Genomic DNA, 16,640 nt, shown 5'->3' on the forward strand with positions numbered 1-16,640 from the left:
TTTATTTTTTATTTATCACAGACATACAAGCATTTTTCTCGTTTTTTTTTCATATTGATTGTTTCATATAATACTATAATATCCCTTCGTTTCACTTTAACCACCAGTGTCCCAATAATTATTTCTATATATATCATTTTCATTATATATTTTTAATTTACTTTTATATTGTTTTGTTCTCTCCTATTGCATTATCAAAAACATTGTTTCATATACAATAGTATATATACACAACACACTCACTTAACAAAATAAACAACATCATTTATTTTTTTAATAATTACTCATATTTTAAAATCTAAATAATCTTTTAATAATACACACATAAAAAAAATACATATTTAAAATAATAAAAAAATAAAAATTCATATATTATTTTTTTAACTTTTAAATTATCATTATTCATTTTTTTTAAAACAACTATTTAACAAATATTTAGCTAAATATTTTATTTAATATATTTTTTCAATAACTATAAATTTTTTTTTTTTTTTTTTATTTAATAGTTATTAAAAAAAAAGAAAAACAAAAATCAAATATACTATTAAAGTGGCACAAATTAAAACCAACACTCCTTTAATTTATATAGTTCCTAAAATTAGATTCTCAATTGATTGTGACATATCAACTTTTATTCCAAAAGAGTGTGATTGAACAATTAATTTTTTCCGTAGCTGGTAATAATTTATCAAAAAACATATTTTTAACAAGTTTTCGACCTATTCAAATATCATGGAAAATAAAATTCTTTCAAATGTATTTGGTACTATAGGTACTGTACTTTGGTCAGTACAATTAATACCACAAAGTAAGTTATCGAATAAACATTGTTTTAAATCTCGTTTTTTATTTGTTGGTTATTAATTAGTTTCTTTTTTTTTTATTTTAGTTCATTTAAATTACAAAAGGAAATCAACAAAAGGTGTATCACCAGTCTGTTTCGGCTGTTGGTATGCTTGCGGTTTAGTTTTAGGAACAAATTTAATATACAATAGCGAACCACCAGCTCTTTTTATTCAAATCACTTTATTCTCTATTTTTGCTTTAGCAATTGTATTTCAACATTTATATTACCAAAAGTAATTATTACAATTATGATTAATAATAATTGTTAATGTGTTTTTTTTTATACTAATATTAAATATTTAATTTTTAGGAGGTATAATAGAAAAAGATTATCATTTACATTCGTATTAGTTATTTTAGTATCTGTCGCATTAGTTATATCAATTTATTCAATTTTAAATGCAGATCGTACAAATAAATTTGTTGTAGAGCTATTATTATGTATCATTTCAACTGGGTTAATGGCGGTTGGTTTCTTTCCACAGGTAGCCGAGGTTTGGGAAGAAAAAGTTGGTCTAAGTAAAATATTTGTAGTTATGGATTTCTTTGGAGGTGTATTTTCAATTCTTAGTTTAGCATTCCACGTTCCATTTGACTATATGTCATTTTCAACCTATGTAGTCGTACCAATTTGTCAAGTGATTATATTTATTTTAATCATTAGAGTAACATTAAAAGCTCGTTCAGAAAGTTCAAAAGGTGTCTCAACCTCATTTGTACCATTTATTAGTGAAGGTGAAATTTCAATCGATATGGATATTAAGAGTAGTAATGTTGAAAACGATAATAACAATAACGATAATAATAATAACACTAGCATTAATATTAGCGAAAATGACGAACATCAAGGTGACAGCATTTTACATACCCCCATTTTAGAAAAATATGGCGATGATGAGGAAAATGATAAATCACCATTAAGACCATTAAATGCTTCATTTAATTCAATCCATAACAACTTTAAAGAATCTGGTGGTGTAATTAGAGAGTCTCAGGTTATTCCATCATCAACATTATTAAATCAGTCAACCATTAGTCTTCATAAATCACCACTTTCTAACTCCTCATCTACCACTGTGCAATCACCACTCCTACAACGTCAAGAATTTGATCATATCAATCCATTATCAATTGCCCATACAACCGAGCTTTTGATTAAGCAACAACAACAACAAGCTTTGGCTCAGCAACAAGCAATAATTGAAAACTCGATAAACCAATTAAGGAGTACAATAAATAATGAAACAAATACTGAAGATAATGATGGTTTCCATGGTTATCCAGTTTCATAAATAATAATTAAAATTAAATAATAAAAATAATAAAAATAATAAAAATAATAAAAATAATAAAAATAGAATACCAAAACAAAAATAAAAATAAAAATGCTATATATAAATTATATATTAAAAACTTAAATTTTTTTTAATTGTTATTCATATAAATCAATTCATTTAATTTTTTTCTCTTTTTTTTTTTTTTTATCAACATCAACAAAACATCATCAACAAATTTAATATGAGCACCCAAACAATTTAAAAATTTCAATTTTTTTTGGGTTTTTATTCTAATAATTTATTTTTTAATTTTTTGAAATTTTTTTTTAATTTATTTTTTTTTATTTTTATAATTTTTTATAAATTTTTTTTTTTTTAATAAAAAAAATCTTTTTTTTTTTTTTTTTTTTCTATAAATTATATTTGTACTGTAAGTTATATAATATATTATTTCTGCCTCAAATTATTTATATTACTTTGTAATATATTTTATATTAAAAATATTTTATTAGAATTTAACATTAATTTAAAACTTTTTATTTATTTTAAAAATTTTTTACTTTTTTTTATTATTTTTTATTTTTTATTTTTGATTAAATTTTGTTATCAAAAAATAAAATATAATAAAACCTTCAATTTAATTTTTTTTTTCCCTAGTGTATATTCAATAAATTAGATAAAATGTCAGACGCTAACGAAGAAGATAGCCACGTTCCAGCCTACACCCCATCAAAAAAAGTCACTGTTGACGAATTGTATGTACAAAAATAATCCAACAAAAAAAATATGTTTGTGGAACAAATAAAAATATCAAACACAAAAAAAAAAAAAAAAAAAAAAAAAATATGGTATTAACTTTATAATTTATCAATAAAAATAGAATGAAACAAGATGCTGAAGATGAATCATTAAGAAAATATAAAGAAGCTCTTTTAGGTAAAGCTGTCAGTGGTCCATCAGATGATCCAAGAAAACTTGTTATTAAAGAAATGAAAATTGTTTTCGAAGATCGTGCTGGTGGTAACGAAATTACCTACCCACTCGATACTCCAGAATTAATCCAAGCCATGAAAGAAAAACCATTTGTTATCAAAGAAAAATGCCACTACAAGATTGTTTTAACTTTCAAAATTCAACACGATATTGTTTCTGGTCTCAAACAAATAAACACTGTTTACAGAAAAGGACTCAGAGTAAGCAAAGAAGAAACCATGTTAGGTTCATTTGCTCCACAAGCTGCTACTCACTCTGTCTCATCACCAAGACATGGTTGGGAAGAAGCTCCATCAGGTATTCTTGCTCGTGGTAGTTACACTGCTAAAGTTGTTTTCGTTGATGATGATAAAAACGAACATTTATCTGTCGAATATGGCTTTTCAATCAAATCTGATTGGAAATCAGACGAATAAAAAAATAACAAAAACCTCATCATATTTAAAAAATAATATAAACCATTACCTTTTGCTATAAATAAAAAACCACTCCTCACTCCCTTTTTTTGATTGTATCAATAAAAAAAATATACACACAATTTTTTTTTTTTTTTTTTTTTTGATCGAGATTATGATAATCAAAAATTTATTAAAATACCACACACAGCAAACCAGTTGGAATATTAAAATTGTTATAATTTGTTTACATAAATCATTCTTTTTTTTACACTTTTCATACAGCAGCCAAATATAAACTTAAGTTCCAATATTTTTGTGTGAATATAACTCAGTCCTGTTTTGGTCAAAAATAATATTTCCAAAATATTTTTCAAATATTGATTGGTTTTTATTTTATTATTAAGTTGAGTTCATATATTTTTATAAAAAATTCGGGGATCAGAATTATAAAGTTAAATAAAGAAACAAATAAATTATTATTTCATCAAAAAATATTAATTTTTTTTTTTTATTTTTTTTTAATTTTTTTTTTTTTAATTTTATAATTTTTTTTTTTATTTTTTTTTTATTTTTTTTTTAATTTTTTTCAATCAACTTCAATTTTTTTTTATTTTTTAATTTATTAAATTTTTTTTGTATATAAATTTTTTAATTATTATTTCTTTTTTATTTTTTTCTTTTTTTTTCAATAAATAATATAAATAAACAATGTCAAGTGTTGGATCAGGGGTAAGTTTATTGGATTTATTTTAGTTTTATTTTAGAATATTAATATACTAATTTTATTTAAAACAAAAATAATTTTATAATAATAATAATAATAATAATAATAAAATACTAATATTTATAATAATAATAATAATAATAATAATATTAATAATAACATGAACATAATTATAACCTCACCAACCAAATTGATAAATTTTAGTATGATTTATATGTATCAACATATTCACCAGATGGTAAATTATTTCAAGTAGAATATGCCAATAAGGCAGTTGAAAACAGTGGTACACTTGTTGCTATTAAAACTAAAGATGGTGTTGTAATAGGTATTGAAAAATTAGTTCCATCAAAGATGTTATGCCATGGTTCAAATCGTAGAATTCATCATATTGATACACATATTGGTGTTGTAGGTATCATATTATACAAATGTTTATATTCACCTATCTTATTGTATGCACATATTCTAACAGTTGTTTTTCTCTTATTCATTGAACCATAAACAAATACAAATCGATAAATTATTTTCACACACACTAAAAATATCATATTATATAGGGTGTTTCAGGATTTTTAGCAGATGCAAGACAATTAATTACACGTGCCAGATCAGAAGCCAAACAATACAGACAAGTTTATGGTCAACCAATTCCAATTAAAGTTTTATCACAAAGAATTGCATCATATAACCACGTTCATACATTATATGGTAGTGTTAGACCATTTGGTTGTTCAATTGCCATTTCTGGTATCGATCAATATGGACCACAACTTTATATGATCGAACCATCAGGTTCATGTATTGGTTACTTTGGTTCTTCTTTGGGTAAGGGTAAACAAGCTGCTAAAAATGAATTAGAAAAAGTTAAATTTTCAGAAATTACAACACGTGAAGCTATTAAAGAAGTTGCAAGAATGTAAGAAAATCATCATATATTAACTCATACAATATTTTTTTATAAAATAATTAACTAATTTTTTTTTTTCTCTTTTTAAATTAAAAAAAAAAAAAAAAAAAATCAAATTTAAACCCAAATTTTAGTATTTACTCTGTTCATGATGAAGTTAAAGATAAAGATTTTGAATTAGAATTAGGTTGGATTTCAAATGAAACCAATGGTGTTCACCAACTTGTTCCAAAAGATATATTCGATGAAGCTGAAGCTTATGCTAAACAAGCTTTAGAAGAAGCCAATATGTAAATTTTTCCAATCAAAATAAAATAAAATAAAAAAACTTCATAATATAATTACTTGTTTTATAAAAAAAATAAATAAAAATAAATAAATAAAAATAAATAAATAACATTTATATTATTTTTATATTATTTAATTTAAATTTAAATTAAACTATTCTATTATCTCGTTTTTTTTTTTTTTTTTTTAATTTTTTTTTTTTTTTTTTTTTTTTTTTTTATTTAATTATTTTTTAATTTTAAAAATTTCATAAATAACTATTTTCTTTTTTTATTTTTTTTATTTTTTTTTTTTTTACTTTCATTTGTTATTTTTAAATTAATTATTGAAATAGATATTGTTATTTTTAATATATATATTTTAAAATTAATATATATTAAATATAGTATATTTATTTTTATGATTATTTAAAGAAAATATATTATTTTACAAATTTTAAATATATATATTTATATTTATAATAATAAAATATTAGAATTAAAATCAAGCTATGGATCAATTAGAAAGAATCGAATTGGAGTCACAGGTTTGCAATGAGTTAGAAAGATTTATTGGAACAGGGGATAAAGTCTTAGCAGAATTTGTAATTAGTTTAGCAGAAGAAAATCCCAAGTTAAAAGATTTTAATAAAGCATTGGAAGAAAATGGTGCCGATTTCCCAGAGTCATTAAGTTCCCATTTGTTCAATTTAATCGAAAAAATGAAAAAAAAGAATCAAAAAACCACAACTACAACAACCAAAAATAATAGTAATAAATCAAATGATTGGGACGATGACAATTTACAAAATGAAAAGGCAAAATCAACTAAATTTCCAGGTCTATCAATTGCAAATGATAACGAATTTCAACAAGGTAAAGTTGTAGAGGTACCAATTGATGACGAAAAGACTAAAAGAGAAAATAGAAAGAAAATGGATGATTTAGATAAAGAGTTTGATTTAAAATATAATAGTACCAATAGCAATGGTTCAGATAAAAAAGGTTATGATAGAAGAGATGGTGACAGAAGAAAAGAGTTGGATAAAGAACCAGTTTTATATAAAATTTATAACGGCAAAGTTTCAACAATCAATGATTATGGTTGTTTTGTTTCATTAGAGGGTATACAAGGAAGAAGAGATGGTTTGGTACATATTTCACAAATTCAATCAGGACGTGTTAAATTAAATCATCCATCTGATGCAGTTAAAAGAAATCAGAGTGTTAAAGTTAAGGTATTATCAGTAGCAGGCTCAAAGATCAGTTTATCAATGAGAGATGTAGACCAAGAGTCTGGTAGAGATTTAAATCCACAACAAAATATTGTTTCAATAACAAAGGATCAAGATAGAAACAGAAATAATCCATCAAGACCATCCAATAGCGGTGTAAAGATTAATGATGACGATGATGACGCCTATTCAGGCAGATCTAGAAAGAAAATTTCGTCCCCAGAGAGATGGGGTCATAAGCAATTAATTGCAGCTGGTATATTAAGTGTTCAAGAAATGCCAAACTATGATGAGGAGTATGGCTTAGTTAATGACGATACAGAGGGAGTTGAAGAAGATTTCGAAATTGAAAGAAATGAAGATGAACCACAGTTTTTAAGGGGTACAAGAGCCAATATGCAACAACTATCACCAATTAAAATTGTTAAAAATCCAAATGGTTCTTTGCAAAGAGCAGCAAGTACACAGTCTGCTTTGGCCAAGGAAAGAAAAGAAGAAAAGAATCAACAAAGAAATGAAATGATGGATAGTATGCCAAAAGATCTTTCACTACCATGGCACGATCCAATGCCTGATCCAGGTGGTCGTCATTTAGCACAAGAGATTAGAAGCATAGCTAGTCAAGGTATAGATACTGACCTACCAGAGTGGAAGAAAAATACACAGGGTTCACATGTTTCATATGGTAAAACTACTAGTAGATCAATTAAAGAGCAAAGAGAGTCACTTCCAATATTTCCACTTCGTGAAGCATTTTTACAAGCTGTTCATGATAACCAGTTATTAGTTGTAATAGGTGAGACTGGTTCAGGTAAGACTACTCAAATGGCACAGTACTTGGCAGAGGCTGGATATGGCACCAAAGGTAAAATTGGTTGTACCCAACCACGTAGAGTTGCAGCGATGTCTGTAAGTAAGCGTGTTGCAGAAGAGTTTGGTTGTCAATTAGGTCAAGAGGTTGGTTATGCTATTCGTTTCGAAGATTGCACATCGCCTGAAACCATTATCAAATTCATGACCGATGGTATTTTGTTAAGAGAATGTCTTTTGGATCCAAATTTATCAGCTTATTCAGTAATCATTTTAGATGAGGCTCATGAAAGAACTATTAGTACTGACGTTTTATTTGGTTTATTAAAGAAAGCCTTGGGTCGTAGACCAGATCTTAAAGTTTTAATTACATCAGCCACATTAGAAGCTGAAAAGTTTTCAAAATATTTTATGAACAGTCAATTATTTATTATTCCAGGTCGTACTTTCCCAGTAGATATTCGTTACACCAAAGAGCCCGAAGCAGATTATTTAGATGCATCCCTAATTACAGTTATGCAAATTCATCTATCAGAACCACCCGGTGATATCTTACTCTTTTTAACAGGTCAAGAGGAAATCGATACAGCTTGTCAAATTCTATATGAGCGTATGAAATCGTTGGGTTCAAATGTACCAGAGCTAATTGTATTGCCAGTATATTCTGCTTTACCATCCGAAATGCAAACTAAAATTTTTGAGCCAGCTCCACCAGGTTGTAGAAAAGTAGTCATTGCTACCAATATTGCAGAAACATCTTTAACCATCGATGGTATTTATTATGTAATTGATCCAGGTTTCTCTAAACAAAAATGTTTTAATCCAAAGAATGGTATGGACTCTTTAGTTGTAGCACCAATTTCTCAAGCAGCAGCAAGACAAAGATCTGGTAGAGCTGGTCGTACAGGTCCAGGTAAATGTTATCGTCTATATACTGAGAGTGCTTTTAAAAATGAAATGTTACCATCATCCATTCCAGAAATTCAAAGAACTAATTTGGGTAATACAGTATTGACAATGAAAGCTATGGGTATCAACGATTTATTAAATTTCGATTTTATGGATCCACCACCAGTCCAAACCTTAATATCGGCAATGGAACAACTCTATACATTGGGTGCTCTTGATGAAGAGGGTCTTTTAACACGTTTAGGAAGAAAAATGGCAGAGTTTCCGTTGGACCCTCAGCTATCGAAAATGTTAATTGCCTCTGTAGATTTAGGTTGTAGTGATGAAATTTTAACTATTGTTGCTATGCTTTCAGTTCAAAATGTATTTTATAGACCAAAAGAAAAACAAGCATTAGCAGATCAAAAGAAAGCTAAATTCTTTTCATCAGAGGGTGATCATCTCACTCTACTCAATGTTTATAATGGTTGGAAGAATAGTAAATTTAGTAATCCATGGTGTTTCGAAAATTTTGTTCAAGCACGTTCTCTTCGTAGAGCTCAAGATGTTAAAAAGCAACTCATTACAATTATGGATCGTTATAAATTAGATATTATCTCTTGTGGTAGAAATCATACTAAAATTCAAAAAGCAATTTGTTCTGGCTACTTTGCCAATGCCTCTAAAAAAGATCCAAATGAAGGTTATAAAACTTTAGTTGAGGGTCAACCTGTATACATTCATCCATCTTCAACCTTATTCAATAGAAATCCAGATTGGGTAATTTACCACGAATTGGTTTTAACAACAAAAGAATATATGAGAGAAGTATGTACCATTGATCCAAAATGGTTAGTCGAGTTAGCACCAAAATTCTTCAAATCTGCAGATCCAAATAAAATTTCAAAAAGAAAAAGAAAAGAAAAAATCGAACCACTTTATGATAAATATAATGATCCAAATGCATGGAGACCTTCAAAGAGAAAGGGTTAATATTTAATAAAATAAAACTAAAATAATAATTATAATTATAAAATTATAATAAAATAAAAAAATTTGTGTAAAAATGATAAAATTGATTATTCTAAAAATAATTTTTATTTATTTATATACTTGATGATTAATTGTCATATTAATTGAAGGTTTGATTTTATGTCCCGAATGATTTGATCTAAATTTTCTTAAAATGGGTGTGGATCTAAAATTTATAATAGTTGTTTTTTTGTTTTTGGTAATAATTTTTTATTATTTTTTTTAGTACTTATTTCTTTGGGGATACTTTAAATATATTTGAGTTTAATTTTTTTAAAAATGATACCTTTCTATTTTATTATTTAAAATTTTATAAATAATATAATTATATTATAAAAAAAATCGATACTTCCAGTAACTTGATAAAATAACCCTTGTTTTTTAGTGTTATTAATGGTTGAAATAGGGGTTATATATTAAAAAAACCAAAAAACCATTTTATTTTATTTTATTTTATTTTATTTTATTTTATTTTATTTATTTTATTTATAAATTAATTAATAAATAGATAAACTAAATTATTTGCAGATATGAGGTTGATGCCACTACGTTTAATTTTGGATTCTATTGAATTGGACCTTAAATAGATCTAATGAGTTTTTAAAACTTCTAAATTAAATTCACTAAAACCAATAAGTGCTAATCTTTTAAAGAGTATTTAATAAAAATAATTTAGTTGGTCAACCGATCCTTTAAAATATTAAAAACAATTGATTAGATTAGTGATTCTGTTTCTATTTGTTTTTATTTTTGTTTTTAATATTATATTAATTTACTTACTTGTTCTTATTAATGATTGTATCTGCTATCACAATAAGTTTTATGTACACATGTTGTTTGATTATATGAAAATATCATTTTTTAAATAAAATGAAATTTATGAAAAGTGATTTGGATACTATCGTATGGTGGGTGATTTATCTAAATTATAAAATTATCTTCGACTTTGAGTTGACTTAAATTGAAAATGATGTGTCGAAACCGAAAAGAAAGAATTGGAAATGATGCCGAGACTTAAAAGAAAGAATTGGAAATTAAGTGGCGAGACTTAAAACAAAGAATTCGAATTAACCTAAATAAGTATTAGTTTCTTTTATATTCAAATATAATAATAATTATTAAATATTATAGTTACCTTAAAAATCAACCAAAATAGACTTTAAATATAGAGCATGATACATTGAAAGAGAAATAGTTATACCCTTTTTTTATGATCTTCTATTTCTTCTATGGGTATGTCCTCTTGCTTGTTGCTCTCTTTCTATTGTTTGTCTTAATAGTTGTTCTCTTAAATAGTTTTCTCTTTGTACCCTTTCTGTATGTTCTGCTTCCATACTTTGTCTTCGATAAATTTTGGGTACTTTTTCTTGCTTGTCTAATTTGTTGTTGTCTTTCTGGTTGGTGTGTTTGCATTCTTTCTGGTTGTCTATTTGGATGCTCGATTTGCATTGTTTCTCTTTCTGGTTGAAGATAATTTTATAATTTAGATAATGTTGTCTTTGTGGATGCTCTATAGGCATTGTTTCTATTTCTGTTGGTTGTCTTTGTGATTACTCTATTTGCATTTTGTTTGAAAAAAGTACAGTTTAGATGGTTATAACTATATAAAATTAAAAATAAGTTAATTTAAAGAAATAGATATTTTAAATTAGGGATTCTACAAAGTCATAGCTTGCCTTTAAAAAAACAAATTTTTATTCCCAACTGCCCCTACAACACCTATTTTTACTTTTTTTAAAAATATGAAAGCTGTTGGATATATTCTTTTTTTTCTAAATTTAAAATTTTATAATATTATCCAGACTTTCTTTTAATATATTTGAATTTCTCAACACTAGAGTTGATGCTATTTTGTTATTATATTAATAATTAAAATTATTAAAAAAAAAAAAGGAAAAATATTAAGAAAAAATAATTATACCTTTTTCTTTTGGGTTTGGGTTTTTTTAAGTTCAAACTTTTAAAAAATGAATATTATATTTTTTTTTATTACCCAAAAATATTTTTGTTAACTTATAATATTTTAATTTTAAAAGTTTAATATTTATAGTTTTATTATTATATTTTTATAAATACCCTTTTATATGAACTGTATCCGTGTTCTGTAAGACTATTTGGTAATGTGCCAGGTAGAAATACTTGGTTATATTTATTGTTGAATGTGAGTGCTGTGAGACTATTTGGTAATGTGCCAGGTGGAATTACTTTGTTAAAACCATCACCAAATGTGAGTGTTGTGAGACTATTTGATAATGTACCGGGTAGAACTACTTGGTTAAAACGATGACCGAATGTGAGTGTTGTGAGACTATTTGGTAACGTGCCGGGTGGAACTACTTGGTTAAAATCATAACCGAATGTGAGTGTTGTAAGACTATTTGGTAATGTGCCGGGTGGAATTACTTGGTTAAAACAATGACTGAATGTGAGTGTTGTAAGACTATTTGGTAATGTGCATGGAACTACTTGGTTAAAAAAATAACCGAATTTGAGTGTTGTGAGACTATTTGGTAATGTGCCAGGTGGAATTACTTGGTTAAAAGCAACACCGAATTTGAGTGTTGTAAGACTATTTGGTAATGTGCATGGTGGAACTACTTGGTTAAAAAAATAACCGAATTTGAGTGTTGTGAGGCTATTTGGTAATGTGCCGGGTGGAATTACTTGGCAAAAATTACGACCGAATTTGAGTGTTGTGAGACTATTTGGTAATGTGCCGGGTAAAATTACCTCATCAAAATATTCACCGAATGTGAGTGTTGTAAGACTATTTGGTAATGTGCCGGGTATAAATACTTGGTTAAAATTATCACCACCGAATGTGAGTGTTGTGAGACTATTTGGTAATGTGCCGGGTTTAACTACTTGGTTAAAATCATTACCGAATGTGAGTGTTGTGAGACTATTTGGTAATGTGCCCGGTTTAACTACTTGGTTAAAATCATTACCGAATGTGAGTGTTGTGAGATTATTTGGTAATGTGCCCGGTTTAACTACTTGGTTAAAATCAATACCGAATGTGAGTGTGGTAATTGTATTTGGTAAAGTTGTTGGAGTTAACATTTTATTAAAATAGTTCAAATATAAATTTGTCAAAAATGGCGGAAATTCATTTTTATCTGGTAGTGTATCACCATGCCACTTAAGTGTTGTTATATATGATTTATCTTTAAACTGGTCATAACGTGATCTATCAAATTCTTCAACACTATGTCCAATAAACTTTAAAATATGTTTATGAATTTCATTTCTTAAAAATATATTATTCCAAACTATATATAATAATCTATAATAAATAGTTAAAAAGAGAAAACACCAATTAATATGCTTTTAATTAATCGACTATTATTTATATTTATTGTGTTGTATTGTATTGTATTGTACTTACCTATCACTAATATTACCATTGTTTTTTAACTTTTCATTTACTTGAAAGTTAATTAGAGATGATAGTAGCTCATCCATTATGAATATAAAATATAAAAAAATAAAAAAAATTTTATAACAAATTTCTTAAAAATTTAATAAAAAAAACTTAAAAAATTTTCAAAAAAAAAAAGCAAAATATGATGATTATTTTATTTTATTTTATTTTATTTTATTTTATTTTATTTTATTTTATTTTATTAATATTAATATATTAATTAATAAATAGATAAAGATATTATTCTCAGATATGAGGTTGATGCCATTACGTTTAATTTTGGATTCTATTGAATTGGACCCAAAATAGATCTAATGAATTTTTAAAACTTCTAAATTAAATTCATTAAGAGATGTTGGTTCACTAAAATCAATTGTGCTATTCTTTTAAAATATTAAAAACAATTGATTAGATTAGTGATTCTGTTTTTATATAGTTTTATTTTTGTTTTTATTATATTAATTTACTTACTTGTTCTTATTAATGATTGTATCTGCTATCACAATAAATTTTATGTACACATGTTGTTTGATTATATTATGAAAATATCATTTTTATATAAAATGAAATTTATGAAAAGAGTGTTGATGAAAAGTGATTTGGATACTATCGTATGGTGGGGTAATTTATCTAAATTATAAAAATATCTTCGACTTTGATTTAACTTATTTTAAAGCACAATTAAAAAGTATAAACTTTACCCCCAATCTATGATTAATGACTTGAAAATTTCAAGTTGAAATAAAGTGTCGAAATTAAAAAATTAAAATTCGATTTAACCTAAATAAGTATTAAAATTAAATATTAGTATCTTTTATATTCATATAATAATAATTATGCAAATATTAACACTACTATAGTTACCCTAAGAATACAAATATGCCAATATTTTATTAATGATTCGAAAAAACCACAATAAAAAATAATAAGCAAAACCATAATGTATGATGAATGATTTGGAAAAACTCCCAATTAATGATTAATGACTTGAAAAAACCACAATTAAAATAATAAACAAACCCCTTTGTATTATTAATGAATTGAAAATGATGTTTCCAAACTGAAAAGAGAGAATTGAAAATGATGTGTCGAACTGAAAGAGAGAGTTGAAAACGATTTGTCGAGACTGAAAGAGAGAATTGAAAATGATGTGTCAAACTTGAAAGTGAGAATTGAAAACGACATGTCGAGACTGAAAGAGAGAATTGAAAACGATTTGTCGAGACTGAAAGAGAGAATTGAAAACGATTTGTTCAAACTGAAAAAGAGAATTGAAAATGATGTGTCGAGACTGAAAGAGAGAATTGAAAAGGATGTGTCGAAACTGAAAAGAAAGAATTGGAAATGATGTGAGGAGACTGAAAAGAAAAAAATTGAAATAAACATAAATAAGGATTAAAATTAAATATTAGTTCCTTTTTTATTCAAATATAATAATTATTTTATATTAAGATTATAGTTACCTTAAAAATCAACCAAGATAGACTTTAAATTTAGAGCATGATACACTGAAAGAGAAATATTTATAATTATATAATATAAGAGCGTTTTAAATCTGAAATAGAAAGAATTAAACTAAATATGAATTAAATATTAGTTTCTTTTATATTCAAACATAATAATAGTTATGTATATTTTAAAATTTTGTTACCTTAGGAATACAAACACACCGACGTTGATATTAAATAAAGAGCAGAATTAAACCGTAAGACAAAGCATTATAATTAAATGGTAAGACAAAGCAATATAATTAATACATTTACTGTATATAAGAATAAAAAATATTAGTTTCTTTTATATTCTAATCTAATAATATTTATGTAAATATTAAAATTATACTTACATTAAGAGAACTAGTTGTTGGAGCCTTTGTAGAGTTGAGGATAATTTGATGAATAATTTAATATTAAAAATGTAAATATCGATGGTAATGTTTGTCCAATGATGTTTTAGCCTTTTTTAATTTAGTTATTAATCAGTACCCATTGGAATAGTATATTATTTGATCCATGTCCATGTGATCATCGAATTCGTGGCCAGCAAATTCTTGATCCATATCCAATAAATCTAATAATTACATATTAAAACTGTAATTGAAATCGAAAAGGCATTCGACATTCATGTGGTACAAATCAGAATCATTATTATTTAAAGCAGCTTCATGGTGATTTCATAATGATTATCTGGTAATACAGTTATAGTGACTTCATTTAACCATCGACGTGATTATCTCTCTCTACAATTAAATAATAAATTAAATTAATATATGTTTATTTATTATGTATAAATATGAAGTATGAATTACTTACTATAATATCATTAAATGGACTCTACATAATGGTACCCTTTTTTATGATCTTCTATTTCTTCTATGGGTATGTCCTCTTGCTTGTTGCTCTCTTTCTATTGTTTGTCTTAATAGTTGTTCTCTTAAATAATTTTCTCTTTGTACCCTTTCTCTATTTTCTGATTCCATTCTTTGTCTTGATAAATTTTGGGTACTTTCTCTTGCTTGTCTTATTGGTTGTTGTCTTTCTGGATGGTGTGTTTGCATTCTTTCTGGTTGTCTATTTGGATTCTCGATTTGCATTCTTTCTGGTTGTCTATTTGGATGCTCGATTTGCATTCTTTCTGGTTGTTGTCTTTGTGGATGCTCTATTGGCATTGCTTCTATTTCTGTTGGTTGTCTTTGTGAATGCTCTATTTGCATTCTTTCTGTTTCTCTTGGTTGTCTTCTTGGTTGTTGTCTTTCTGGCTGTTCAACATCCATTCTTTCTCTTCCAAGATGTTCTCTACGTACCCTTTCTTGTAGTTCTCTTTCTCTTATTAAATTTTGGGTACGTTCCCATTCTCTTTGTTCTCTTTCTCTTCTTTCTCTTTCTCTTCTTTCTCTTTCAATTCTTTCTCTTTCGATTCTTTCTCTTTCTAATATTTCCAAACGTTCTCTTTCTCTTGCTGATCTTTCGGAACGTTCAGTTTCTTGGAATTCTCTTTCTAATTTTTTCAATTCTTTTCTGAGTTCTTTTATTGATTTTTCCCTTTCAGTTTTTTCTTTATCCTTTCTTTTAATTTCTAATAATAATACATCTGACTCTAATGTCTTGTTACTATTGTTTATATTATTATTATTATTTGGGGCTGGGTCTGAAGGATAAAAGTGTGGGGTTGTTCTCTCTTGTGGTTCTATTGGGGTCTCTTTAAAAAAAGCGAGATGGAAAATATCTTACTCCCCTTTCTACATGTATTGTCTCTGGTATTGGAGTAGATGTTATCTAAATTTAAACTACCATCATTATAGCTATCGTTATTATAATTATTATTTTTAAAATTATCATTGTTATCATATATATTATTATTATTAAAATTATTAAAATTATTATTGTCATTAAAATTATAATAATTATTATAATTAAAATTATTGTTATTATTATTATAATTATTATAATTATTATATATATTATTATTAAAAATATTGTTATTATTATAACTATTATAATTATTATTTAAATTATTATTATTTAAATTATTATTATTAAAACCATTATTATTATTATTATTATAAATATAATCATTATTATTATTAAAATTATTATTATTATTATTTTTAAAATTATTATTATTATAATTACAATGATTAAAATTATTATTATTATTATTATTAAAATTATTATTATTATTAATGTTATCATTATAATTATTTTTAAAATTATTATTATTATTGTTATTGTTATTGTTATTATTGTTATCAATGTTATTATATAAAAAACTAAAGAAACAAAAAATGATAATAAAAAAGATAAAAAAGAAAATAAATAAATCATCCATTTTTCAAAGTGG

General features: G+C 25.4%; 6 protein-coding genes across 6 annotated transcripts; 4 read left to right on the forward strand and 2 right to left on the reverse strand.

Moving 5' to 3' along the window:
- Positions 1-732: 732 nt before the first annotated feature.
- Positions 733-2,262, forward strand: DICPUDRAFT_98992 (uncharacterized protein; the record flags this gene model as incomplete). The annotated part of the gene is made up of 3 exons (XM_003291331.1): positions 733-808; positions 890-1,079; positions 1,157-2,262. 3 exons carry the CDS (start codon positions 733-735, stop codon positions 2,136-2,138), a joined length of 1,248 nt encoding a protein of 415 aa, XP_003291379.1. The 3' UTR covers positions 2,139-2,262.
- A 518-nt stretch (positions 2,263-2,780) lies between these two features.
- Positions 2,781-3,635, forward strand: DICPUDRAFT_95353 (uncharacterized protein). The gene is made up of 2 exons (XM_003291332.1): positions 2,781-2,878; positions 3,004-3,635. Exons 1-2 carry the CDS (start codon positions 2,805-2,807, stop codon positions 3,530-3,532), a joined length of 603 nt encoding a protein of 200 aa, XP_003291380.1. The 5' UTR covers positions 2,781-2,804; the 3' UTR covers positions 3,533-3,635.
- A 565-nt stretch (positions 3,636-4,200) lies between these two features.
- On the forward strand, positions 4,201-5,575 carry DICPUDRAFT_49777 (20S proteasome subunit alpha-3). The gene is made up of 4 exons (XM_003291333.1): positions 4,201-4,243; positions 4,443-4,649; positions 4,799-5,157; positions 5,283-5,575. Exons 1-4 carry the CDS (start codon positions 4,223-4,225, stop codon positions 5,440-5,442), a joined length of 747 nt encoding a protein of 248 aa, XP_003291381.1. The 5' UTR covers positions 4,201-4,222; the 3' UTR covers positions 5,443-5,575.
- Positions 5,576-5,926: 351 nt separating this feature from the next.
- On the forward strand, positions 5,927-9,340 carry DICPUDRAFT_82061 (uncharacterized protein; the record flags this gene model as incomplete). The annotated part of the gene is made up of 2 exons (XM_003291334.1): positions 5,927-7,394; positions 8,469-9,340. 2 exons carry the CDS (start codon positions 5,927-5,929, stop codon positions 9,338-9,340), a joined length of 2,340 nt encoding a protein of 779 aa, XP_003291382.1.
- Positions 9,341-11,437: 2,097 nt separating this feature from the next.
- Positions 11,438-12,844, reverse strand: DICPUDRAFT_82062 (uncharacterized protein; the record flags this gene model as incomplete). Its single annotated transcript, XM_003291341.1, has 2 exons — positions 11,438-12,665; positions 12,768-12,844. The coding sequence occupies 2 exons, from the start codon at positions 12,842-12,844 to the stop codon at positions 11,438-11,440; spliced, it is 1,305 nt and encodes a 434-aa protein (XP_003291389.1).
- A 2,309-nt stretch (positions 12,845-15,153) lies between these two features.
- Positions 15,154-16,628, reverse strand: DICPUDRAFT_155989 (uncharacterized protein; the record flags this gene model as incomplete). The annotated part of the gene is made up of 2 exons (XM_003291342.1): positions 15,154-15,998; positions 16,031-16,628. The coding sequence occupies 2 exons, from the start codon at positions 16,626-16,628 to the stop codon at positions 15,154-15,156; spliced, it is 1,443 nt and encodes a 480-aa protein (XP_003291390.1).
- Positions 16,629-16,640: the final 12 nt, after the last annotated feature.

This window comes from Dictyostelium purpureum (assembly GCF_000190715.1).
Source record: "Dictyostelium purpureum unplaced genomic scaffold DICPUscaffold_273, whole genome shotgun sequence".
NCBI classification, from domain to species: domain Eukaryota; phylum Evosea; class Eumycetozoa; order Dictyosteliales; family Dictyosteliaceae; genus Dictyostelium; species Dictyostelium purpureum.

What these genes read in the sequence shown, in the direction of transcription:
- DICPUDRAFT_95353 (XM_003291332.1), top strand. Translation starts at nt 2,805, where the DNA reads ATGTCAGACGCTAACGAAGAAGATAGCCACGTTCCAGCCTACACCCCA. An exon ending in AAAGTCACTGTTGACGAATT is followed by an intron (nt 2,879 to 3,003) that starts GTATGTACAAAA and finishes CAATAAAAATAG; the next exon opens with AATGAAACAAGATGCTGAAG.
- DICPUDRAFT_49777 (XM_003291333.1), top strand. Translation starts at nt 4,223, where the DNA reads ATGTCAAGTGTTGGATCAGGG. An exon ending in TGTCAAGTGTTGGATCAGGG is followed by an intron (nt 4,244 to 4,442) that starts GTAAGTTTATTG and finishes GATAAATTTTAG; the next exon opens with TATGATTTATATGTATCAAC. An exon ending in TTGATACACATATTGGTGTT is followed by an intron (nt 4,650 to 4,798) that starts GTAGGTATCATA and finishes CATATTATATAG; the next exon opens with GGTGTTTCAGGATTTTTAGC.